The sequence below is a fragment of the Leuciscus leuciscus genome (genome assembly GCF_965113295.1).
Source record: "Leuciscus leuciscus genome assembly, chromosome: 3".
Taxonomy (NCBI): Eukaryota; Metazoa; Chordata; class Actinopteri; order Cypriniformes; family Leuciscidae; genus Leuciscus; species Leuciscus leuciscus.
In genome coordinates, this window is record NC_138727.1 from 37,551,610 (window position 1) to 37,579,028 (window position 27,419).

The window sequence follows — 27,419 nt, forward strand, 5'->3', positions numbered from 1 at the left end:
AGGCAGTGCGCCGGTTGCGCGCTCTTGCGGGTCACGTGATCTCGCATTGTGTTCACAAGCAAATGAATTTGGTTTCATCACTCCCTCGTGGCAAACAACATTTCCAGCTGTTGATTCACACCGCAAAATATATATGTTCAAAGGTTACAGCGTTTAACAAATCTGTATTTTAAAATAAAAAGCTTTTAAGCTTTTAAACTGATTAACTCTCAAATAAGACTAAATTTACTTTTTTTTTTTAAAAATGAAGGCTAATATATTGTAGACATTCAAAATACGATACGTAATATTGTGTGATACTGTCATTACTTTTCTCTGAAAGACCAATGAAAAATATGAAAGCTTCTTTCCGCCATAATTAAAAACAAAAATCAAAAATATAATTCACATTTAATCTCACAATTCTTACTTTTTTTCTCACAGAGTTGACAAGATCACATCACATCTTGCTAAAGGGACCAAAAATATTGATGACTCAACCTGCACTACACTGATTTTTGACCAATCAATTCTTCCCCACGGAAAAAAAAACAGCATACAGGTCAATGAGTAGAATAAAAACGTGAGATTTTTATATTTTTTATATATTTATATATGTGTGAACTAATTCTTTAAATTACTTAAAACGATTCCTTAATTTTTTAAAAAACGATTCCTATCACGATGCATGAGATCATCATCAGTATAACATCTTGAGAAGGCAGCAACAGGACTACCACTTGAGACGTAAGATTTGAGTTTGCACACAGATAAAAAAAAATGTACAATGAAAATATTTATTTGTTACCTTGTACTAGATAAGTACAACTCTGATACCTGTTGCTGGGAGGGTTTCGTATGGCAGTCCTAGCAGGTTCAAGAGTAGGAAATACAAATATGGTCATAACGAGTGGCTTTACAACGGTCGAGGAAATACAAATATGGTCATGGCGAGTAAAACGACAACGGGCGAGGAAATACAAATACGGTAACGGTAAGTGAAATCACTCAAACCTCTAAACTGCGACACAATCATTTGTATTTTTCTAATTATTGTATTTATTTGTTTAGTCACAGGTGCAATACAATGTACAGACTAAAATTAATAAGCAAAGTCAACAATTAGCCGTCAAAGTTTGTGACATTGCAGATATGACATATTTTACAAATCTTGTCACGTGTATTTTGACGTGTTTGCAGACGATTATCGATTGTGTTAGCAAGGATGCAGTCGTCAATTACTTTAAAAAGTATTTTACACACGTTTCGTGTCACACAGAGCTGAGCTCATTATTTCATGGTTTCAGGTTGGCTGATTAAGCCATGATGGCAAGCTCAGAGCATGTTGAGTTTAAGTCTTCACTATGCAAAGAGAATGAAGCAACTCAGTCTATGATAGAAGTAGGAACGATTACAGAGACTGCTGAAGGTAACGTAACTGGAAATAAAAAAAAATCGAATTATATTATCTATTCCCAGCCCAAACAGCGCCACACTGATGCGTTAAATACTTCTCTTGTTTACAGAAGACACTACAATGGCGCCCTCTTTTGGTGATGAGAGGTCATTTGGTGAAGGTCCTGCCGTAGGAAACACTTCTCCATCCTGTCAAGATATGAGAACGATTGATGAAAAAATCTCTCCCATAGAAAAACAGCTTCAGTACTTGCTGAACAAGGCAGATGAGTTTCAAACACAGCTTTTGTGGAGGTGCGGTTATATCTAGAAAAAGAAGATTTCGATGTCTCATGATTGATTATGCTTTAATAAGCCAACATATGAGTGTCATCTGAAGTTTTCTTCTAGAATTATCACTTTTATCAAGCTCGTATATTTAAGATCAATAATTTCACTTAAATGGCAATGCAAATTACCTATTAATTGTCATTTAAGTGAAATTACTTAACTTAAAAATATAAGATTTATAAAAATGATCATTCTAGAAGAAAATTTCAGATGCCACTTAGAGGCTTTTGCATCTGAATTCTTCATATGTTATTGGATTTTTATTATTGTTGTTTTGATATTAGAAGAGACGAGGAAACACAGTTTTATTATACAAAAGCAAATACGTCAACACAGAAAAGAAAGCTCTGTACAAAAACATTTTTAACAGCCAAATGTCTTCTGATGTTACCCACCTAATAAAAAAAAAATCTGCTCTTGTATTTATTGTTGTTATAGCCAAGACTGCCCCCAGAATTATGAGTTTGCCCATATTGTCCCAAAGTTTTTGCAAACTTGTCAGTCGTACTTCACTTACTTGGAGTCCACAGCCAGAAACTCCAACCCCTTCCGTCCACCTCTGTCCACATATATTCGCACACAGGTGAGAGACTGATTTATTCTCACGCTCTGCATTGTGGGAATAACTCACATATTCACTGTGTTTATATCCATCACAGCTTTTGCAGTTCTCTCAGCAACTGTGTTATCGTCTGGAACAGCTGATGTTGCTATACGCCTCCTTCAGTTTCATCTCACTGGAGGAATCTGATCCACTGAGGTACAAACCAATTAAAAATCATAGATATAGACAGGCAGCAGACTTGCCAATGACGGTGAAGAGTCAGTCAGAAGAAATGGATCCTTTATTAGCACAAAAGGAAGGTTCTCAGTCAGAGGCCTGTTTTTTTGGATGTAGTATAAGTGTAGTCATAAAATACCCAGGGATTGCGTTATTTCTGTTAGTACTATTTCCTTCATTGCAGATTTTCACTAAGTATCTCTTTCTACAGTATCTCACACTTCTATATTGGCCAGTGTCAAATAGACAACATGAAGCTGTCAATCTTCCGGTACTGTTGCCCCACCCCCTTTCTTGCCACAGCCAGTACTGGGCTATACAAGCGTATGCGCTGGAATGTGGAGCAAGAGATACAGGGAGGAGAAGGGAAGACATATGACAGTGCAGAGTTGTAAGTGAGGTTTAGTCAGAGAGACAGTCATTTAAAGGTCCCATCCCATTTGTTTGTAAAAAGGAGCAAGGGGAATTTTATTGTATTTTTACTTATATTTTTATAGTAATTTTTATTATTACTATAATCGTTTGTTAAATAATGTTAAAATTGTTAAATCGTTGTTAGTTAATAATAATGTCATTTAAACATCCATTTTCAGCCAAAGCAACTTTGTTAGATGCACAGGGAAACACTGATAACAATGTAGGAGTAATATCTCAACAAATATCCAGTTTCTTGTTCACTTTGCCATGGGATTGAATTATATTGTATGTGTTAATAGCCTTACTTTGTCTTTTATTTTATTTGTTTAGCTTATTAACACCAAAAACATTCTAAATTCCAGTACAAATCTCAGGTTATCAAAAAGAGAACATAAGTCATATTTTGGCGCTGAATAGTGCCACATCTTAATTTTTACAACTCCTTACTACCTTCACAGTTACTTTCTGTGCTGCGAGGATGTCATTGAGACACAAAATGATAAGGATGGAGAGGGAACATGCGAGGGAGAAAATACAGAGAGAGAGAAAAGAGTGGCAAGGATTTGGTCTATTGGTCGGTGGGTCCAGACGTACCCTGACCCAGAGGACATCACTGATTGGTAATGTACTGCCCTCAGTTCAATAGGAAAAGATGGAGAAATAATGATTAAATGCATTATAATTACTTACATTACTATCTAATCATATATTATTTTATAATACTGCAGTTAGTTTCTGCTTTCCACAATACACAAACAAAAACTGAAGCTAATCCTAGACAAGCGCTGAGCTGGTTTGAGATATGTGATTTAGGACTAACAGTTAAAGCTAGCTGCTAAATAAATTGTGTGTATATGTTTTGTAGGGTGTTGTGTTCAATCCCTTGTGGTCAGTACAAGCAGCTGTTGTGTCTGGGACTTGAAGAGCCTTCATCCTGCACTGCCACAGACTGCCTGCTGGGGGTGCTGCTGTCTCCACAAATAGATGGTACATTTGGCATTAAAACATGAGGTTGTGCTTGCTCAGGGCCTCACCCATTCTGGAAAGAGCATTTGGTTTATTGAAATCAGATGGGTAACAGAGTACAGATAGAAGTTGTAAATCCAAAATCTGTAGATCTTTCAAAATAACTATTTTATGGTTCATGGCTATTGTTAATGTTGTTCTGCAATGTCAGTTTGTTATATGGTAAATGATGAAAAACTCATTAAGCGGAGTAAAAGTTCAAGATTAAATGCCAAACCAACTTTATTTTTTCATGAAAGCATTAAAATACAGTGGCCGTCCGAGTTACAAAGTCCAGAAATAAAACCTGCTGGCAGTCCTGGCCCACTGCCTACTCTTCTCTATAAAACAAAGAAATAAAACAATCCTTCCTTTCAAAATAATAAATTACAAAAATATACACAATAAAAGTGGGGAAATGTACCACTGAGATACAGTTATGTCTTTGCACAGTTTTTGGAAAACATGGTAAAGAACAATGTAGAGGGCAGAGCATTATGAATAACGTTGTTGTATTCCTTTCATTTTTCTTATTGTAATTCAGCCCAGTCAGAGCTAGAGAGTTGTTTTCTGTGCATTATTAGTACTGCTGGTTTTTGTCTCTATACAGTAGCTTTCCCTGTACATTTTTTGTAAAGTGATATGTCAAGTTATATACAACAGTAGTTCAGCCAAAATACAGTGAAAGTCAATCTACCTGGAATCCCTGTGTGTGTTCCCTGATTCAAATGCAAAGTGGTTATTTTGATATATTAAAAAAGAAAAGTAACAATTCTTCTACAATTACAGTGTCAAAAACAGTACTATATATATAAAATCTCTAAACTACTAGTTCACAGCACTGGACAAACAGGCAGTACACCAGTATAGTACAAATGAAATTAAAACCTCTCTTCATAATACAGTAAACCGACTTAAACATGATCCTTTTTAAAATAATATACATGTACTTTCACAAACGACAAAACAGATAATATAGGCGAGATGAGCTCCAGTAATCAAATTGTGCTTTAACATTCCTCTGGGCAATCAAATTGCCAAGTTAAATCAATTCATTCAATCAGATGTGACAAACAAAACTCCTCAAAAGATACATAAACGACAATAACATCGGACTTATCTAATTACAAGTTAAATTTGGGTGAACATATTAGGCCTGCTTATAATGTGACCCATTGGATTCCCTTTGCTTTGGAATTCTTAGTGGAGTTTTTTCCAGACGCACAGATAAGTTGCAGAGAAACACAGACAGATCAGTGAAAGACAATTTTTCCCATTCATACTAGATGAGACGAAACAATTAGACCCCAAGGAGGGACTGTAAACACTTGGTAGACTATTGTGTGACACAGTGTATGAGAGTGCTAATTTAGCTTAAAGTCCTTCCAGCCCTCTAAATGTGGGAGTCAATCTGAGGCACAGCAAACCAGAAAAGTGTGGTTATGAGAGCTGCTACTTGTTCCTCAAATAGATACTAGTCATTCAAAATTCGGACAGGTAAGGGAGGCACAGTGTTCAGAAGGTTCACAGTAAAGATGATTATTTGATGTAGCTGCACAGTGGTCATCTCATATAGTTGTAATAAGTCTGTAACACATTCAAATCTAGAATGTCAAATGGTTCTGGTGTCAGCTATTTCTAAAATGTTACAGCAGTGCATATAGTTCCAGAAAAAGAAAAAAAGAAAAAAAATCATTACTTTGTAGGTCACAAATTTTCCATGCGTCACTTCATAATGTGTCATTTCAGGTAGCTGTGCATTCTTGGAAAATCTGTAATACTGTCTTCTAATTTACAGTTTTCATTTCCAAATTATTCAATGAATTACCCAGTGAAATTCCTGCAAATCTTGTCAACCAGTGGATTTAATTAATGCACAGGAAATTAGTTTTTCGATAACAGCATTTGGTGCTATTTAATTGCACAAAAGCTGCATTCAACCAGTTTGGTCTTTTGTAATAAGCATAGAGCAAAAAAACAGAAAACACACCTGATTTTGAAACCTGCATGTTTCAATTTACCTCATCTTTTTTCATAGATCTTTTGCTCAGAGAAGCCAAAGAAAGGGGCCCATTTTGTTTAAACTTGCTCAGTCATTGAGTTGGCATTTTGCCTCCATTGTGGGTAGAGGGCTCAATAATGACTAAGAGATAAATGTATGTAGTCCAAGCCAGCCAGACATCTCAATTAAACCTTAAGGAAATGGCTTTTAGGCATGGGGGCAGGTCAGACGTGGCTGTAGGACTGTAGTGTTTCATAGCTTTTGAGTGGGTGGAGAGTTGAAATCAAAGCTCACTGCTCTAGAATTACTCTCAGGTTCAAGACCAATCAAAGAAAGAGCAAGATGGTGATAGTCCTGTTCTGCAGCATCAGTTTCTTGTTCATCAGTTTTATACTCCTCCACTTGCTTAAATATTGCAGAACGGAAATGGATGAACCTGTCCAATCTGTGACAACATCCTCCGTAAAAGTATCATAAAACGGTTATCTAATGCTACAACATGCGCTTCCCTATTGGTGGGACCTTCATCTTAAATTCTTTGAGTTCATATTTGGGAAGCTGTTTATTGAACTTTCCTCAGTGATGCGTCTCCAGCTCTACAACGGTCCACTCACCTTGAGCAGAGCTGCCTGGAACCTCAGGTGAGAAGCTGCTCACAGACGTCACGGTGGCTGAAGGGGGTGTCAGAGGTGGCAGCAAGTTGGGCCACAGGCTGCTTTCGAGGGGGCTGAGAGTCCCACCTGCTCCTCCGGGGAGCAGAAAAAGGGGCGAGCAACCATCACCTGTAAGCAGTAATGTCTGATGGATGAGCTGATGAACAATGTCCACCTTCTTGCCCCAGTCAAACTCCAGAGGTGGAGGTTGCTCGGGAAATCCCAAGGGAGAAGGACTGTCTTGATGTGATGCAGGGTCCGTCTCCTGAAGTTCTCGCTGTGAATCTTGAGTAGTAGACTCTGGGGAAGGTGTTGAGTATTGTGAATAAAGATCATTTGAGTCATTTTTTTCAGTGCATCTCTGCATGTCTTCTCCAGGACACACATTGAAAGAGCTTTTATCTTCTACTTCAAGCACTCTTTGTCCCTCCTGTTCATCTTCTGTGTCACTTGCTTCCACCGTTTCATAGATGGTGGAGAGTCCTGATGAAGGAGAGAGGACGACTGGTGTATGCACCTTGTGTTTTTGCTGCTGCTGCTGCTGTTCAAGTTCTTGTTGCCACTGCATGATCTGCTGTCGCTGCTTCAGTTCTTGTTCCTGCTGCTTAAGTTGCAACTCAAGTAAATTTCTCCTCTGTTCCTCCTCCTGCTCTCTTTCATTCCTCACTTGTTCTTCCTCTCTCGCTTCTTGTCTCTCTTGCTCTCGATTACGTTTCTCCTGTCGTTGCTGGATCTCATGAAGGTGCTGTTGGTGTTGCTCTAGACATCGAAGTTGTGTGTTTGTCACTGCATTTGGTATTCTGGGTGGGAGGTCAGTGGGAAGCCGTGGTGGTTGGGTCACATGGGCAGCACGTGGCCGGAGACGAAGTTTGGATGACATCGTCATTTGGATGGAAAGCAAGTCATTTGGTTGTGGCGGAAAGCTTAAGTTCCTTTCTGTAAATGAAGCAGAGTCCAGAGCATGTTAAAATAGGAGAGTTAATCAGAATGCAATAAAACAATGTTAAAGATGGTTTTGGTGAAGCAGAAAAAAGCATTGTGGAGAAACAAAATTGTGAGATTGAAGTATAAGATTAAACAATTGTAGCAGAAAAAGAAACATAACTAAATGTGCACCTTGTGACATTTTGTGAAGAGATTTGTGCAATAAAAGTGGCTATACCCTGTATATGCAGTAACCACTAACTAGTGTGAAGAGCAAACAAAGAAAACAAAAGCTGATGAGGTAAACAATCTCCCTTAATGTGACAAGCTGAACACATGCAAAAGTGAGTGCTCACCATGCATATTACAATATAGCAGAAAGCAAACTTTTTTTTAAACAATGAGAAAACATGACCCACCAATAGATCCATGCATATAAAACAAAACATGCTTTACACAATAAGCCACCTCAGTGTACAGCATATTTCTTTGGTGAGGTGAGCATGCTTAAAAACAGGAAAAATTACAGAAAAGTGCATTGTGCAAAGCAAGTCCAGTTTGGGGGATTAAGAACAACCCAGCATAGGGATTTACTCAAGTCCAATTAGTCCAGGTAAATATGTCAAGTCAGGTCCTTTCAAATAGCTTCAGCAGTTAATAATCAGAGTGATTAAAGCGGTTTCACCCAGTTAGTCCCAAAGTGGAAGGTGTGCAAAGTCTACTCCAGAAGCAGCAGTATCAAAATACAAAGATGGAGAATAAAAAATAAAAAAAAATTACAAAAAAGAGGTGGAGGACTTAAAGCACCTTGATAGAGGATGAGATCCAGAAGGTTGATGGGGTCAGATCTTGTTTTTCCTCCTCTGGATGGTAGGGAGTTGAGAGGAAGGCGGGATCAAACAAGGAACGGAGGAGGAATACAAGCAAAAGGAACATACTGGCATAGAAGAAAAACTCTTCTGCTGCAAGCATCCTGTTTTCTTTATATAATTCACTTACACAAGGTTTAACGTATGTATTTGTGTGCAAATGTGTATGTTTAAGTTTACAATTTTGTATAAGTAACTGAATTATAATGCCACAACAAATACGGTACGAACTGGTTTAAGTGAATAAATCAAATATTCCATTATGACCCAAATGTGCTCTGAAGCTTTAATAAAATAAAACAATACCAAGAATGTGTCTCATCCTTATATACTAAATATTTTACATTGTTATATTTATTAGAATTTATTATTAGGTATTTAATATTATGAAACAAAGTAATCTTTGTTGTCATTTTGCTACTTCAAATGTTACCAGTTTGAAAGTCCATAGTGATGGATGAACAGTGGGCATTAAAATAAACCAGTGCAAATTACCTTAAAACGCAAACCTCAAGAATCATACAGAGTAAAAATAAATCATGTTAAACATCTAACCTTTATTTAACGCTAAGACAATAAGTACTCCAAATAAGACATAAAAGTAAGGGGTTAGCAAACCCTAAAGTGCAGAAGAGAGAAACATGTGAGGACAGGATATGATAATGATGATGGGAAAGGGATGAAAGAGTGGCATTTATAGTTAGACAACAGAATACAAAAAGCAATGAATATACATTTGTTCAGTAAAAAAAGAATTGGATAAATACACACAAAATATGTTGAAAGTCCATTATATTGTTCATTTTTCTTCAATGCTTCTTTTTTGTCATTTTGAAGACTCCACAAACAAACAATTTCATGCCAGTTCAGACCAACACCCATTATTAGTTTTAAAAAGAATAGTTGAGAAAGTCACCTCAAGTGTAAATGGTAGTAGCTATTGCACATACAGGTTCTAAGCCATATACTTATAAATGTAGTTTTAATATCCGTTTCATATTGTGTAAGTGGAACCATTGAATGAGCGTTTTCTTAACTGATTAAAAAGACATCATCAACTGGGAAACCCCAAGCTAGACAAAATCCTAAGTGCACTCTATACGTTACCTGCCAGGGGACTATCAGTCTTTTCGCATATAGTGGAGTAGTAAGGATGCTGAGTGTTAAGATCTTGCTCTTCTTCTTGGTGCTGTGGGGATGAAGGGTCAGTCAAACCTGACTGTAAGGGTACAACTCTTGGTACTGAATCGGGCTCAGGCAACTCACTGGACTCTCCACACAGCATGTACTGTTGCTCTGAGTAGGACCGGAACTCCCCATGTTGGCTTTTGATATGATCAATCTTTTCCCCGGATGCAGTGGTAGGTATCAGGATCAACTCTTTAAGAAGAGATGGATCCTTGGCCTCATCTGGGAGCTGCTCTTCGTTTTCAAGAGAAAAGATGCCAGGACTCTTGCTGCAACTCTCGGCAGATGACTGGGCATTGGAGTTAGAGGTCATGTAGTCAAAGCCATAGGATGCAGCAGAAGTGGCAGACTGAGGAGTCTCACTACCACCACCAGCTTCATTCTCCCCGCCCATTTCTTCCCGCTCCTCCAGACTGGACACATTGTGGCCCACAGGCACAATTTCATAGGCATTCCCAGTGCCAGGTAGCTTAGCTTGAGGTTCACTGATCTGCATTTCACCTTCCGTGTCACTTGCCTCATCCTCTGTAGCTGATGAAGGAGATGATGGAGCAGTTGCTGGACCACCCAGTACATCATCAGCTGGCAGAGTTTCTGGTTCTTCTTCCTCATCATCATGTTCAAGGTGGATGGCTAGGTCCTGCATGATGTCAGGCAGGACAGTGGGGACAGGGTCCAGCGGTTCTGGCTGCAGCTCCCCTTTAGAATGAGTTTCAATATCGGAGAACTTGTTGCAATCTTCCACCTCTTCTGGTATACTTGTGTCTCTGTTACTATCAGATACTAAGTCAGGGTGACTGGAGGTACCAGACTGGAATTTGCAGGTTTGAGAGGGTGTCAAGCCTGGTTGGGGGCTAACATCTCCCTCTGCAGCAGTTAGTGGGGCTTGTTGAGGTGAGCAAGTTGGAGGATCATAAAGGTTTGGTGGTATAGGGGAGGAAGAGCCTCTTTCAGAACTAACATCAAGTTTTGCTTGAGCTGGTGTTTGTGTTGGGGTCTCTGGGTATGCTTGCCAACATTCAGAGGAAGGACTTGAGAGAAGAGTAGAGGCAAGTTGTGGTGGCTGGGCCCAGGCATCAGCAAAGTAACTAGACTGGTTCCACTGGGTTGCCAGAGGGGCAGAGGGGACCATGGGAGGAGGCTGGATTCGGTTCAAGTTGTCTAATCTGTAGTCTTCGGTCAAGTCATCCTCATCTGCATTACCATAACTTTCAAGCCCACTCTCAGTAATGCCCTCACTTGCCATTTCTACATCTTCATCCTCTTCATCATCCTCATTGTCATGATGTTGCCTATGAGAGTCCTCTGCTCTTTCTGACCCTACCTCCATGTCACAAACTCGATCATCATCGTCATCATCGTCATCTTCGTTAGCAAGAATATCAGGAACTTTCTCAAAATCAGGGGACCCAACAGATGCACCTTCACCATCAGCTCCTTTAAGGCTTGCATCACCTAGATCATCCAAGCTTTCCGTGCCCTCCAGGACACCTGGAGCGCTGAGCTCTGATGCTCCCTGTTGGCTGCAACTCACCTCCTCCGAGTCGAGCTCCGAAAGCAAGGCCCCTGCCCGCCAAGCAGACCCAGCAAGTCCAGCTGACCCAGGTTGAGACTCTTCGGTAGGCTGGGTGCCACTCATTTCTGACAAAGATACTTGCTGACTGCCTTCTCTCTCTTCTTCTTCCACTGCTTCATAACAGTCACTGTTAATCGCGTCAGCTTTTTCAGCCATCTCTACACCTGAGGACATTATAGTAGCAACAGAGTTATTAACTGGTGAAGCAGTCATGGTTTCCTGCTCAGTTGCTTCCTGCGCAATTGGTTCCACAGCCATAATAAGCTTTTCATCAACTTTTTCAGACACATGCTCTTCAGATTCATGATCAACCACAGATGATGTCAGACAAGCCACTTCAGCAGGACTAGTTTCTATTAAGACCTCTTGAGCCTCAGGCTCTGTTTTAGAAACATCCAGCACACTTTGGGAGTTTACATTAAGGACCTGCACATCTACATTTTCCTGCACATCTAAAGAGGAGGTTGGTGCATCCAGAGAGCTCTCAACAATTGGAGTAACTTCAGGCCCTGAAACAGACTCTTCCCTGGCTATGGCAGCAGCTGTTGCTACAGCAACAGTAGCTTCTGCAGCTGCTGAAAGTTGCATGGACTCTGCTGCAGCTTCATCATCAGGCTTTGCTGCAGATTGTTTATCATCGAGCTTTCCTTTGACAAGTGGCAAAACAGACTGTGTTGGTTTAGATGGCTGAAGCTTCGCACCAACCCCACTACCTGCTTGTCTACGACTAGGAGACGCTGCAGCATTCTTGCCTGATGCTGGCCGTGAGGGATTGTTTCGTGGACAAGGGGGCACCTTACGTGTTGGTACACTTTTTTTGTCATCTGGTTTGGGTTGAGGTGCTTTGATACCAGGTGGAGGTCGTTTGGTAGCTGCAGCTGGTTTAGGAGCTTCTGAATTTGAAGGCTTGTTAGAAGCAGGATGAGATATTGTTGGGGCAACTGGTCTTTTTGCAGGTGCTGTAGTGCTCGTTTTTCCAACATCTATAAATGACAAATAGATTTTGATGACTTAATGAAATGAGCAAAAATTAAGCAATGCTTTTCCATAAATAATATGAATTTAAATGCCAATAAATGGTGCATCACCTTTCCGAGCAGCTGATGTTGTAACCAAGGGTTTAACAGGCTGTTGTGTAGCAATGCGGCTTGTTCTAGTTACTGTAGTAGTAGTAGTAGAAGTAGTCGTACTGGTTACCGTTCTTCCTGTAGCAGATATAGCAGCTGGTCGTGGGGCAGAACTTCCAGTTGCCCTAAGAAAGAACACAAAAAAAGTCATGAGCGGTTTAGAAAAAGAGGGATGTCTGTTTGATGTTTGCCATTTCAATTTTAGCATTTTGGATGCATTTTACACATTCAGATAATTTACTGTATGATTGAAAAAGTACAAAAAGCAGATAGACGAGGTAAGTTTCAAGGTGCAATAATTTGTATCATTACAGTTGCACAAAATAGGTTCTTATCAAACCAGCTTTCTGTCTTGGGTAGTAAATCTGTAGTCTGCATGTGTACCATAAAAGGAATTTCAAGCAGCAACAGAAAACCAATCCTCTAGGGCCATTCATCAACTAATGCATCTAACTCTCATTTCTCTAACCTGGGAGAAAGTGATTAGAGTAGGGAGGAGGAAAGTAGAAAAGGGAGTAGAAATGGTGTGATGAAGGAAATAGGAGTGGGGATAGGTAAAGCGTTTGGTAAGAGACCACATTAGAGAGAAATGGAAGATGATAATCAATTTCCTTCGGCCTAGGCTATACTCCCTTAATGTAGTTGCCTCTTAATTCACCTTTTCATGTTCACATAGGGGAGAATTAGTGATGACAAGACCACTTGCATCATCATCTCATATGCCTCAGTTACTTGCCCTTTAATGGATGCTTTTTTAGTCAAAAAGACTTGCAGTTCACAAATTGCCCTTAGCTAGATGATCGACAATCATATTGTCCTTAACTGGACCTAAGACTCAGCTTAAAACTCTGATAGGATCTGATAAAGTTCTTTCGGTTTTATTTGGACATGAGCACAACAGGGTTATGCGTCACAAACAAAGAACGCTACTAAAAATACTATGGGAACAGTTCAGTGCCACTGTATACACACTGCATTAGTGAATCCCAGATAACATTTACAAGCTACCAACCTAAATAACAGGCTGCAACTAATCAGAACTAAAAGTAGTAAGACAATAATAATTAGAGTAATATGCAGGGAAAACTGTTGACTGTTGAACATCTGTGTTTAGTGCTGTCAATCGATAAATAAATAAAAAATAGCGAATTAATCACATTTTTCTGTAATTAATTGCGATTAATCACACCTAACATGTTCATATATTAATACAAGTTAATATATTTTTTATAATGTAATAATTTCACATTGACCACATTTCACGAACATGACACCAAAACGGATGCTGCATAAATTGCGTTAAATATTTTTAATGTGTTAAACTGAACAAATTAAATTGCATGCGTTAATTTTGACAGCCCAATTAGTTATACATGTAGATACAGTACAACGCTGCGGAATGCCATCGGAACAGATTAACGTCTGTTTAAATGTCATGACCTTTGCATTAGTCTTTATAAATCAAAAACATAAAATACTTTAAGCAAGAATCAAATCTACCAGAACTTCAAAAGATAAGAACTATATGAAGCATGTTGGAATGCTCAATTCCACACCAATAATCATGACAGAAGACATACTCCAGCTCTTCGCACAGACAATACAGGCAATGAGCGCGTTCCTTATAGAAGTGCACAATAGAGAACATGGTCAAATGGCTTGGCCCCACATGCCAAGGCTATAACATCTCCCCCACAAATTATTCTGAAACAACGGCCAATTGTTAAAAGGATGAGAACAAAAGAACTGGAATTTCCCAATACAATTCCATGACCTACATTAGGTTTATTTGTACTTTCTAGGACACTGATTAAGCCATCTTTGGTCAAATTAAAGCAGAATAAAGACAACAAGAGGGAAAAGAAAATAGGACTGCAATCACATTATATAAATAGAGGGCAACTAACAGGAGAGCATTAAGGCATAAGATAAACGTAGCATAGCAACTAAAGTAAACAGCTTTGCATCTTTATCTTCATTTCTGTAGCATTATGGCTACAACTCGATTAAAATTATGCAGCTGGAGAGTACGAACCTAGCAGTTTCCACAGACATGCTGACCTCAAAAGCTCAGGCATTTATTTACAAAAACCTTTGCCTGATTAGGGCTCATTATATTTCTGGCCAAACAGAACATAAATTGCCAAGGCTATAATTTTGATAAAGACAAGACAAGACTCGACAATAACATGGTAGACCATTATGTACCAATTTTTTTTTTTATGTAAATAATTGGTCGAGAAGTTTAAGATGGCAATAAAATGTCAAAACTAAATGCTCTGTGAATGTGAATGATAGTAGAGTTTGTGCTTTTCTACGGTTAAGAGGTCAAAGATGTTCCTATAGGAGCAATCTGCCTTTAACTCAATGGAAAAGAACACCACCCACTTGGACAGACATCGATGCATATCAATAATTAAGCTTTAATTAAGTAATGGCCATAAAGGTACTGTTCTGGATTTTTTTTTTTTTTTTTTAAGTGTTCAGTAGAGCATCGGGCAGTGGTTTTCCTTTGCACAGTTACACGCTGCTTTAAAACATCACTCACTCAGTTTTAAATGCTCCATTCATTCTGGACCTGTAAGGGTTTGCCATGCTTTTATTTTCGACCTCATTAGCACCATTTTAAAATGTATAAGCTCATTCATATTTAAACATTTGTCTTGTGGTATAATGTGACAAAGGCCATCTGGTTTACAAGTAATTTTGCAGCAAAGGAAAAAGGAAAACAAATAGAGATAGGCTAACCAGAAGCTCATTTCAAGGGAAATGAAAATGCTCTGACTCCTGCAGGCTAAACATTCAAGAGACTCACTTTACAAACTAGACAGAAAAACTCAAACTCATTTGCTGAGCACAGCACTTATCCAAATCCCATGAAACTACAAACTGAGTGAACAAGATGGTTGGTCTAGTAGGAGTGGCAGAACCATGGCCCAAAACCCTCTTAGTTTTACCTCACAATCACAATGTTATCTATAGACAGGCAAAAAATTATATCCTCCTAGAAATGCCTGAAATATCTAGCTGGCACATATACCAGAAAGAAAAGTAAGAGTGAAAGCGAGGATGAGAGGAGGGGGAGAAGCTGTAGTTGGATCATGAGAAGACTTTGATGGAACTAGTTTACATTTCCCACAGTGGGGGTGTGATTGTGTTTCTGCAGTGCAAACATTTCATTTGAAGCTACAGTGAGGATATGCATTGTGTGACATGCATCAAAGGAAAACATACCCATCTAAACAGAAAGATCAAATGAGTGCTCATAATCACACGATTCACAATCCATTTCTCTATTCTCTGGGCATTTCAAGAGTGAATTCAGAGTCAATGCAGAAGCACACAAACCACACCCTGTAGTCTGCCTAAAACACACTATAAAAAGGGAGTCTAAACAGCCTTGTAAACTGACATTACCACATAAATACATAGAATTAAGCACATCATTAAACTGTAATCAGCAGACAAGACTAGTAATAAACTGGATGTACTCTATGTACAATTGAGGAGATCTGATATGGAAGTAATCAGCTGCAACAAACACAGTTTAACTCTTCAAAACAAGGCTCCCAAACTTTTTTGCCAATGACTTCAATGTCATGCAGTTGTTTGGGATTACTTACATTTTAATATAAATATAATTTAAAATGATGTAATACAAATTTTCAAATTGACATGCAGTTTGTGTTTTCATTGCATTATAGACATTTTTAATCATAAAAGAAAGAATAATAGTAATAAATTGGGGAAGGAAATATTTGTGAGATGGGGAAAGAAATAAAACTGATCAGTCCCAATCATTTGATTCTGATAATGATTAAGTAAAACTGCAAAATAAAATGTTATGTTGGGATGAAAGGAATAAACAAGAGACTGAAGACAAAAAAGACGGACATAATTGGTAATGTAGCTAACTTGGTTTAACTCAAGTGAAGACACCAATTATCATTCCCAGAGTGTATCATCAACAAAAAGAGCACTGTTGGGCCTATACTCTGGTTAAGCCATGATCTAAGCAGTCTTTCAGGGAGAATGACTCACAAAGGGACAGAAACTTGAGCCAATAACTGCCAGACACACAATAGTGACCATTCCACTGCAAAAAGCATGCAGTCATTGATATTGATAATGGTTTCTCCACTAAATGGTGCCCTAAACACAAAGCAGTTTCCAAATGTGACTGCATCCAAATCTGCCTTTTTGATACCTTAAAGCCACATAAAAGTCAAATATTTGTTCAGTTCCCAACATTTAAATTCTCCATTCAAATACAGTCAAATGTCCAAGCTCAAATGACCATCTAAACCTCCAAAAGCTGCGTTACCTGTTAGTTTTGGGAACTGCAGTGGTTTTGGCTGTGGCTGAAGCGCTGGGTTTGGCAGCAGGGGCTGTGGCTGGCCTTGGAGCTGGAGCTGAAGAAATTGAAATAAATAATGTTCCAAAGTGAAAATTCACTGGGATTGCTTTGGAAAATAGTGGTGAAATATCATGCAAAGCCATGATGAAAAGAACCACAGTTAAATTACATGTATTTTTATTTTACAAAAAAAAAACTAGCACATAATGACTCACTACACCATGAGAGGTGCGTGTTGTAAATATACATGACATGACAATAATGGATTATTTTCTAATTACGATTAGTTATTTGTACATGCCCAAATCCAAACTTAGAAGTACCAGAACTTAACTCATGCCTGGCCATCTTACCTGTGGTTTTGGGTTTGGTTGCAGCACTAGTGGCAGGTCTTCTACTCAGGCTGGTGGCTGTGCCGACAACTGTTCCCGTCTTTGTTCCACTGGCAACAGTTGTCGTCATTGATCTGCTAGTTCCAACAGTCGTTACTTTAGGTTGGGCCCTTGAGGTTGCAACAGCAGTAGAAGAGCCAACAGGTTTCTTACTGGGACCAGATTGTCCAACATTAGTGGTGGGTTTTTTCTTGTCTGCTGCAGTAGTGGCCACTGGAATGGGTTTCTTGGTTGGGGTACTCGCTGCAGTCTTTGTGAGGCCATTAGCCGCACGGCTTTGGGTTGCTTTGGGTCGTGTGCCTGGTCCAGTGGTAGCCGGGCCTGCTGCTGTAGTCTTGCCTTTGGATTTGCTTTTAGCATCTACTGCTTTCCCAGGAGCTTCCTTCACAGTTGGAGGAGCTGCTTGCTCAATTTGGGGTTCATCAGGTTGTGGAGGTGATGATGTAGTACCATTCTGAGATGCCCCGTCACTGCTGGCTGGATCAGTTACGGGTTCTGTTCCTTCAGTTTCCATTGGTTCAGATGGTGATGTGGCCACCCCATCAGGTTTCATCTCCAATATTAACCGTCGATTGGCTGCTGCTAGATACACTCGCTGGATTCAGTGCTGCTCACACACTGAACCCAGGGATAACGGATGTGTTCACCAACTCAATAACTGCCCTGTAAAAACGTGGGAAAGAAACAAATACAATGAGTTTACCAGAGAAAAGCTTTTGCCATGTGTAATAGAATAAAAGACTTTTAAGTAATCAGAGTAAGAAAAAAAATAAACACTCCACTGAGAGAGAACTTTAAGTTAAATGGGAAGCAGTGTTTTCTAAAGGGAACCATCCTCATGAATGGCAACTTGGGAAAAACAGGAAATGGTGCATTATGAAAGAACCAAAATACAAAAAAGATCACGTCCAGGTCAAGCATCCTAGATGCTCACTGTAGTTTTAAAATAGTTTCGAATATAGAGTGAAATACTATAAAAGTATCCTGTTAAAATAAAATAAACACATCAACTGTTCTTGCCAGAAATACAGTGACAATTTGTCATGCATTACAGGATGGAATATTGATCACTGTATATTTTACAACTTATAACATTGCCATTCACTTCTCACTCATTTCATTCACCAATACATTAGTCAGAAATGGCTCCATAAAAAAAATTCAGGATATTAAGATGATTTATAGCTTTGATTTGTGTGGATTATTTACACAGAGCCATCACCACCACCTGCTATACAGAAATATGATGCCATTATCTGGACTGTAGGTTTCATCTACTGGTTCATTCAAACTAGTAATTTCCTGTCTGCCAAGTGTAAACAGAGATGATGTCATAAGTGAAGAAACACTTATGTCCCAGACAGTAGACATCTTTTTCACGGATTCAAATCCACAACTTTTCATGTCTCATAAATAAAACTCAAATTAAATTTTGGTAGAATTCTAAAAGAAAATTTCAATAGAACTCTTTTACTGGAGCACTGCACTATGCAAGTCTTTTTTTTTCTTCATGGACTGATGCAAAAGTTCGTCAGCAAAAAAGATTGTGGAATTTAGGCTCTAAGAAAGAAGGATAAAGGGTCAATGGGGGTGTAGAGGGGGGGCTTTGCACCCATTCACCCCTCTCCATTCTCCAAACTCCTTTATTCAGAATCCTCTTGTCTTACTCCTTAACCACATAACCACAACCCCCCTCTTTCTTCCATTCTCCTTCCCCCTCCTCCTCTGCATCAGATCTGTTCCTCATCTGCAGCCATACAGATGGCCCAAGCAGCTGAGCTATTGTTCTGGCTCTTCAACAAGCCCAAGCCACTAATCCAGAGAGCAAATAAAGAAAGGGAAAAGGGGAAAATGGTGAGATGAAGTAACAATGATGAGGCAAGCAGAGAAATCAAATTTCAAATCATCATCATGCAGGATATGAGTGGGCTCAAGTGTGTGTGACAGAATCAAGAAGAGGAAAACAAACAGCAAAACTGTGAATAAAAATGTTGAAGGAAGTCACTCAAGAGACAGAAAACAAAGAAGATGGGTGACAAGTTCTTGAAAAAACTTTCTGTCATCCTACAGGCCAAGATGATGAATTGGGAGGTCATCGTTCTGCCCAGGACAGCACAGAAATTACCCAGCAGCCCTGCTGCTGTGTCTCCATGTGGATGTGAAGATCAACCAGGGGACATTAAAAAAAAGACATCCAATCGAGTCAGAGAAGAGTAAAAAAGTAAAAAACGTTGCACAGCACAGATCATTGGAAAACAAGATAATATCTGCAGGAATGAATCCAGCTGTTTTACATCACAGTTCAGCTTCCCATGAATATCACTCCATCTCTCCCATCTCTCTCACCTCTTATTAATATTTTAAATTAGTTTTAAGTTGATATTTTTCCATTTTCATCTTAGTAAAAGTCTGAGCATCTTTGTTTTGTTTTTTCAGGTCTATAAAGTTATTCATTTTTGTTTTTTGTTTCAGTACTAGTTTTAGTTATTTTTGTACATCAAGTTAAACTAAATTAAAATGAGAACTACCAGAAAATCTAACAGCAGAAACACTTGTGAGAACATTCAGGTGCTCATACATTTTTTTTTTTTTAAAAGCCTACTTTATCATCCAAACCAAATCTGTGCATACATAAAAATAAAAGTTCCAAAAGTAGGTTTCACAGTGATGCCATATTAGAAGAACTATTTTGGATCCCCCCAAATAACCTTCAGTGAACAGTTCTTCTTAGTGTGAAGAACATCTTAACATCTAAATAACCTTTTTCCACTGTAAAGACACTTTTATCCAATGGAAAGATTCCAAGGATGTTAAAGGTTCTTCATGGAGCCACAGATGGCAATAAAGAATGTCTATTTTTAACAGAAAACACTTTTCGACCAACACATTTCTGTGATTTTTCCATGGCTTTCAGCTATTCATCTATTTGATTCAAGACTGATCTGCTAATGAGCCTTTCAGACTGATGCATGAACCAAATCAACTAATTCATTTAAAAGAACTGACTAAAAGAAACAAGTCACTTTCAAATGAAAAAATAAATAATTACCATGGTTTAAGTGCAAACAATAGCTGGTATGATATTGTAGAGCACAGCATAACAAGGAAAATGTATGATTTTAAAAATGACTAATATTTGCAGTTTTTCAATGAAAGTAGGAACCTCGTCTGCCTCTCATTAAACCCCATGCCCGTCTTGTAAATTCCCTAATCCAAACAAATAACAGATTAGGATATTGGACATGTATAGACTGAGGATTATAAAGGTGCCATGAGGACATTTTAAAACGTGCTTCCCTAATCCTAAACCTAGCCCTATATTAAACTTCTGGTGTTATCAGATCTGAAATAAATTAAGCTGAATGAAGTTTATAAAGCTGCTTTCCACATGGGGACGTCATTTCCAAAGTGTGTGTCCTTTTAGTGTAGTGGTTTGATGGACTGTGCTGTGACAGCGTCCCACTAAGCAGTTCAGAAACATCTGCAGATGACAGCTAGAGACACACACACACACACACACACACACACAGGCACAAAGCAAATGTCACATTCTAGAGAATCTGTGCAAGAGAAACTGATACAAAATGAAAAAGGAACAAATAGCGAGACCTTGCAAACCCAAATTCCTCCGCAGGGCTTCCAGCTCCTCAGGGCCGAGCCATAACCAACTGTCATAGACAGACGTGCAGCTATTTCCATGCAGCTGTAGTTGGCCACATCCTGCATTCTTGTAATAAGAGCCAGCAGCAGGACCCAGGCCTCTGTTTAACAAATATCTAGATCCTCATTCTAATTGTTAAGTTTAGTTTTAACTTCTGATTTCACAACAAAGTTATAATCTGTAACTTGATGTTACCAGGCGAAAATGGAAAAATAACCGGAATGGGATGAGAGATCAAATAATGAAACGGATTTCACCAGAGAAGTAAAAAATCAGACAGAAACGACAAACACATACCCCTCATACAATCTGCCCATACAAGGCAGTGCTCTCACAACGCTACCACTGGCACATGCACTCCTGAGATCAACACATGAAAACACTGAAAGAGTGCAGCAACACACCCCTCCTATTCCCTCTCTTTTACTCCCTACACATTACAGTCAATTAGTCATTGGACTCCCACATTGACTCCATGAGGCTGCTCTTACCAAAGACTAAAATGATAATGTGCATCTTTCAATTGGCAGGTCCAAAACAGAGCTTGCATTGCAAACAAAAGTTTTTCTTAAAGGAATAATTCAACTAAAAATGAAAATTATCCCATAATTTAGCTACTCACCCTCATACACCGAGAATGTATTATGACTTTCTTCTTTCAGCCAATCACAATCTGAGTTATATTAAATAATATCCTGGCTTTTCCCAGCTTTGTAACGGCATTGAATAGTGCCCGAGTTTTTGAAGCTCGAAAAAAAACCCGCATCCATCCATCCATCCATCCATCACCTTCATGAGAGGGTCGAGTTCCGGCGGAAGGGTGACCTCTGACCCGGCGTAGAATGTAGCTCCTTTTCTTTTATATCGAAATCCGCTTTAAATCTTCTTGTTTTAGACTTCTAATTCATTAATTTTGGTCTTTTCTCGTTAATTCTCATCTGAGCTTACGCTACACCTACAGCCCTGTCAGAAATGGCACACTTTATATGCACTTTCGATCTTGTGGACTTACAATGGTTGCTGCATGCACGTGTCCATGAGACCGTAGGGTGTCCCATTTGTCATTTTAGATTTCAGAAGGGTGCTAGCACAATAAAACAGTAATACTGTAATATACATTGGGAAATATTTTAATTTAAAATAACTTTTGCAATACATTTTAGAATTTATAACTGTGATGCAAAGCTGAACTTTCAGCATCATTACTCCAGTCTTCAGTGTCACATGATCCTTCAGCTGCTTAATGTTTTAAATAGTTTTCAGGACTTTTTCTGATGAATTAAAAAAAAATTATTAGAAATCTTTATCATATTTAGTGCATCCTTTCTGAATTGAAAAAAACTAACTTACCTCAAACTTTTGAAATTTTTACAAAATTTGAAGCGGCAAATTATTACAAATAATATTTTGGTTATACATTATACAAATTATATTTTGGTGGTGGTTGAGGAGATTCCCCCCTTCTATGTAAAGCGCTTTGAGTGCAGAGAAAAGCGCTATATAAATGTAATGAATTATTATTATTATTATTATACACATCTGAAAACAAGTCTGACCTGCGTCTCAAGTTGATAATTCAGTGTTTAGTAGGCTATTTGCACACTGACCTCTGAAATTTGCATGGGCATCAGTCTGTGGGTGTTCACTTTTTACTTTCACTTCCCATATAGAAAACGACAGCCAGTAATAACTAGGCCCGACTTTTTCAGTGTTCATCCTAAAGGAAAATCTCCAGAATGGATTTAAAAAGTCAAATGTGCAACAGAGTACTAAACTCTTATCAGTAGCTTAAAGCCTAATCAAAATAGCAAAAACATTTAATAAACTCTGCATAAAGCAGCATATTTTTCAAAATCAGCAAAGGAAAAGGATGGGATGGGGGATGGGGGGGGGGGGGGGTATTCTCTTCAGATTCTGTCTTGGCCTGCATATCAGTTACATCCCAGAACAAAATGGAACATGCTGCGTATTGCTAGGAAACCCAGATTCCCATCTTTCTCCCTGAGCTACATCTCAGCATGTTTATGAGCACACCACATTCCTTCATACGGACAAGAGACAGGAAGTCGCAACATTCATATACACCCACAACTGTGAGAGACTATGAAAACTGCCCATGTGAAAGTCTTCTCGCAGGAAGGGGGAAATTCTTTAATATGCTCAAAGTAATAAATCAGTCACTATTGGTGGGTGTGATTTCTCGGCTTTCTGATTCTCCACACATAAACACACCCCTTTACAGATAAAATACACCCATATAGATATTATATAAATCAGCACTTTCTGTAAATGTTCTCCACTTTTCACTAGTTCCTTTAGCAGGTTTCAGTTCTTATTGTGGTCAATCTAAAGTAACCTGTCGTCATTAGTACTGTAATTTGCATTGGTAAATGGTTACTATATGGGTGTAGTAGGGAAGGGTAATGGGTCAGTGTTGTGTGTGGGGTCAAGCTGAAGTGTCAGACTTCAGGGAGTGTGAAACGGTAGTAACGATGCAGATAAACAGGAAGAAACGTGATGACCCTGCTCCCACTCATCCAACGGGATTAACTCCAGACAAGCGAGCCGTCTGTGTTGTCTCAGTATAGGGTGTGAATGGGGCTTAATGACCCAGCAGGGTTTGATTTTGCCATGCGTAATGTAAGGATTAAGAGAGGACATTCCCCATTGTGTGCGGCGCACCATGCTGACGGGGGCAGGGCACAGCCAGAACGGGGCTTCCAAAACAACATGAGATATTGGACAGAAAGAGGCTGCAAAACGACACGGGACAAAAGTAAAAGTGGTGTAAAAGGAATTTTGAAGAAACTTAACTTTGAGCGTAAATTGAGTAAAGAGAAAGCTGGAACCATCTCACGTGTTCAAGACAGACAAAAAAGATTAGCGTCAGAAGATGTTATGGAGAGGGAGGGAGTTTTGAGAGAGGGAAGGAGAGAAAGAACAGATGGTGAATGGTGGCGTGATGGTTTGGGTGTAGTTTGCATACTGGACACGCAGCAGGACGCTGCGATGGATAGAAACTGAGCCCAGGAGGATTAAAACAGGACATGGGCTCCATCTAAAAAACACACACAAACAAACTCTCTGCCAAGTTATCTAGCACTGGTTTGCTGACAGTTAAAAGCTCTTATGTCAGTGGCAGGGTTTCAGCAGATTTGGGGGTTATAAAACCACCAGAAAGGATTTAATATAATAAAGGGGTATTTCAAAATGTTCTTTCCAAATGCCAAACTGACGTCAAGCACCAAGTAGATTATCCCGATGGTAAAAACTCAGGAAGCCATTTCACAAGAAATGAAAGAGTACCAGGACTTAATGATTGTCTGAAATTCACATTACTGGAAGTGGAGTCAATCGAGTTTATACTAAACTAGGTTATCAGAGTATCTGTAAGGCAGTGGACTGGTGAATAAGCAAACCGATTTGATTATGTGGTTTATTTAATTCATCTGCTACAGAAAATTTGGGGCTTCTTCCTAGCTGTGCATCTGCTTGTCCAACTCGACCACCCCACCATGAGGTCACGGCTAAGCTGAAGCCAACCAGACATCTCAAAAGCTGTTAAATAGTCCAATCTGTGACTGCTGCATTGGCCAGGACATCAATATATATGCACACAAACACCCTTAAAGGGTTAATTAATCCAAAAATAAAAAAAATCTGTCATCATTTACTCGCCCTCATGTCGTTCCAAACCCAAGATTTCAATCAGAGATTTCGGTCCCTCCATTGACAGTCTACGCAACTACCACTTTGACGCTTTAAAAAGTTCATAAAGAGATTGTAAAACGAATCCATATGAATAGAGCGGTTTAGTAAATTCTCTGAAGAGACTCGATCGCTTTATGATGAACAAATTGAATTTAGGCTTTTATTCACATAAATATTCATCTGCGCACACATCAGCATCAGTTGTAGTAAACAGAAGCGCAAGCATGTCCACTTGACGTGCGAGAACTAATGAGGTTTATTCTCATGTTACGCAGCACGTTTGAGCATCTGTGCACAAACAAAAATGACAGAAAAAAAACTAATGTCATCACCAAAATACCGACCACAGACTTGAGAAGGATCAGCACCAAAATGCAATACCACAATGACAAAATCTGTATTGGTTCCAGCCCAAGATGACTTAACAAGTGATGAAATCATTAGCTCACAGAATGCAATAGAAAGCACAATCGATACATAACACTATCGGCTAAAAAAATCAAAGACTAACGGAGAAGCAAGAAAGTCTGCTGTTTAAACAAAGCTGTCAAAGTATGGCTAAAACAACCATTGACAGCAGCTGTCCCTGCTCAACACTATTCTGACTGACCTAAACAGAGGAGCTATCATACATTTTAGGACAAGTAGACATTACAATGAAAGCCCATTTTCATGTACTCGGTTCTACCATTCTAGCAACAAACTGGTTTTAGCTCTGGATTGTTTGTTCGGGTCAATCAGGGTTTTTTTTTTGTGGGGGGGTCACAACAACAGCTGGCATTACAGACAACTGGGAAACACAATAGACCATTATGGGCTAAGCAAGACATCATAGTGGATTCACATTAAATGGCATAAATAAGGGTGTTTAAAAATACCCTGTAAAAAATGTGATCTCTTGCAAATTAAAGGTGCACTCAGCAAGTTTTTCTAAAGGCTACATTTAGCTGGCTCATATACGACCCGGTAGTACCAGTTTTGGACTTAATAGTAACACCTATTGCCCTGGATGCATCCCCACTTGAATTTATTCTGTTCGAACAGCCTGCCAGTCTATTCTATCAATCTGGACCATGCTGTTAACTTGTTTTGCTAGCTTGCTGCAGGGACAGCTGCTGCCAATGGTTGTTTTAGCCATACTTCTTTGACAGCTTTGTTTAAACAGGACATTTTTACCAATCACTCTTGCTGCTCCATTAGACTTTTTAGCCGATAGTGTTATGCATCGATTGATTGTGCTTTCTATTGCATTCTGTGAGCTAATGATTTCATAACTTAAGTCATCTTGGGCTGGAACCAATACAGGTTGTGTCATTGTGGTGTTGCATTTTGGTGCCGATCCTTCTCTTGTTTAGAAGTACTGACTTAAAGTCAATGTGTTAATATTGTTCAAATTACTAACTGGTTAATTGCATAATTCCGCTGGTCACGGGATCTCAACATGGCCACGCCCATGATGGGCGACCCGCTCCATGTAGAATTAACTCTTTTGGAATAAGATTGATTTCTTCATCTAACGTGAGTGAACCTACCTCATTTTAAGGATATTTCTAAAACGTGCTTTCCATCTCTTTGTGTAAACCCTGTTAATTTGGGAGAAATCGCCGAATGCACCTTAAAATCAACACTTTTCACACAAAACGACCGCTCATGAAAGAATCGCTGGTGAATGGGCAACAGTTCCCGGAGCGGCCGCGTAAATATCCGGGCCATTAGCGCTAAAAGCGGTCATGAACTTCTAGAACTGAAGCCTAGAATGTAAACAGAGACAGGGTGTGATGAGAGACACGCTGTTATCTACATACCTACTGGCGTTACATGGGAAAGGTGATAAGACAGAATGACATCAACACGATTCAAACGATAATTTCAAGTCAAAACGTGGCATTGACCAGACAAGCTCAGGATAAGTACCACAGGCGGTCCACATCACGACCATATCAAACAACGGCAATCCATGAGAGTCCACTTATACTATCGATTTTCTCTGAGCTTTAGAAGTTTAGTCGGATAAAGAGAGGCGAGGCGGGTAAGAACAACACCGGACAGCTAACCTATGTTGTGGACCAGCGTGTACTAGATTCGATTGTCATATTATGCGCGTTTCGATTAAAACAGGGATTTGAATTCCTTAACATCAAATCTTGTTATTCCCAAGAACAGCACTAAACGTTTTATGCTGAGCATATAGGCTACTATAGAAACCCCCACAAAATGCAGCGATTTCTTTGAATTTAAGACAGATGAATGTTGTATTCATAGGCTATTTTGTAGAAAACATGATCATTTTATGCTCAAGAAAAAAAATGTTTATGCAAGGACATTCATTTTTATCCGAGCACGAATCATGTAACCGTCCGCAGCAGCCACGCGAAACATTTGAGTAATTACGATGCCCTTCACGCGCAGTGATTAAATACAAACGTATATTAAAAAGATAATCGGTGTAACAAACGGAGCGCAGGCCGCTGTTCAGTTCATACCATGTGTGTATAAATCGATGCATCCTTTAAAAGCCCAGCCCAACCCAAACATGCAAAATCCGAACGAAACCGAACCTGATACGAGAAAATATTCAGAACGACAACCGAATGCAAACCAAGTTGATTTTGGTCCCGAATGAAATGACAATATGAACAGAGAATTTGAACCAGGCAAACAGGTTGAAATAGAAGCAAACATGCTCTAAAATGCCATTAATTACCTTCAGATGATTTTAAAAGCGTCCTGTTTCGATTCCTCTGCTTCAGTCTGGAAATGCAGACAGTCCACGACTTCACACCGGCGACAAGGTGATACGGGAGGCGTGAGGTTCCTTGTGCAAACTGCTTAAAATATACAAACGTGCAACAACAACAACAAAAAAACCTTTATCTCAGCCCGCTGCTTTACTCTCGCGTTTCGCCTTCAGCTGAAACCAGTGTGAAGGGAGTTAACCAAACACTAACGTGGCAATTAAGAAACTAAAAAGGAGCAAGCCACCAAAAAGCCCATCGGACTCCCGGTTTTCATCCAATGGTGTCAAGTACCG

At 39.2% G+C, this 27,419-nt stretch overlaps 2 protein-coding genes across 3 annotated transcripts; one reads left to right on the plus strand and one right to left on the minus strand.

Annotated features, from left to right (window-relative positions):
- Nucleotides 1-827: 827 nt before the first annotated feature.
- On the plus strand, nt 828-4,625 carry cUnh19orf67 (chromosome Un C19orf67 homolog). Of its 2 annotated transcripts, XM_082163514.1 has the most exons (8): nt 828-973; nt 1,287-1,408; nt 1,506-1,689; nt 2,164-2,308; nt 2,385-2,485; nt 2,718-2,897; nt 3,382-3,543; nt 3,789-4,625. In XM_082163514.1, exons 2-8 carry the CDS (start codon nt 1,303-1,305, stop codon nt 3,931-3,933), a joined length of 1,023 nt encoding a protein of 340 aa, XP_082019640.1. In that variant the 5' UTR covers nt 828-973; nt 1,287-1,302; the 3' UTR covers nt 3,934-4,625. The 2 variants fall into 2 exon arrangements, with proteins under 2 accessions (XP_082019640.1, XP_082019641.1); XM_082163515.1 differs by lacking the exon at nt 2,718-2,897 and having other exon boundaries at nt 835-973.
- On the minus strand, nt 4,147-27,419 carry prr36a (proline rich 36a). The gene is made up of 6 exons (XM_082163508.1): nt 27,093-27,419; nt 16,978-17,679; nt 16,592-16,679; nt 12,229-12,392; nt 9,484-12,123; nt 4,147-7,519 (listed from the first exon to the last, which is right to left on the minus strand). Exons 2-6 carry the CDS (start codon nt 17,567-17,569, stop codon nt 6,507-6,509), a joined length of 4,497 nt encoding a protein of 1,498 aa, XP_082019634.1. The 5' UTR covers nt 17,570-17,679; nt 27,093-27,419; the 3' UTR covers nt 4,147-6,506.

Bases quoted from the DNA above. Each gene is read 5' to 3' on its own strand.
- cUnh19orf67 (XM_082163514.1), top strand. From the start codon at position 1,303: ATGATGGCAAGCTCAGAGCATGTTGAGTTTAAGTCTTCACTATGCAAA. The intron at 2,309-2,384 runs GTGAGAGACTGA...TATCCATCACAG, and splicing joins CCACATATATTCGCACACAG to CTTTTGCAGTTCTCTCAGCA. The intron at 2,486-2,717 runs GTACAAACCAAT...CTCTTTCTACAG, and splicing joins GAGGAATCTGATCCACTGAG to TATCTCACACTTCTATATTG.
- prr36a (XM_082163508.1), bottom strand. From the start codon at position 17,569: ATGAAACCTGATGGGGTGGCCACATCACCATCTGAACCAATGGAAACT. The intron at 16,680-16,977 runs GTAAGATGGCCA...CAATTTCTTCAG, and splicing joins AACCAAACCCAAAACCACAG to CTCCAGCTCCAAGGCCAGCC. The intron at 7,520-9,483 runs GTAACGTATAGA...CTTCATTTACAG, and splicing joins GACTGATAGTCCCCTGGCAG to AAAGGAACTTAAGCTTTCCG.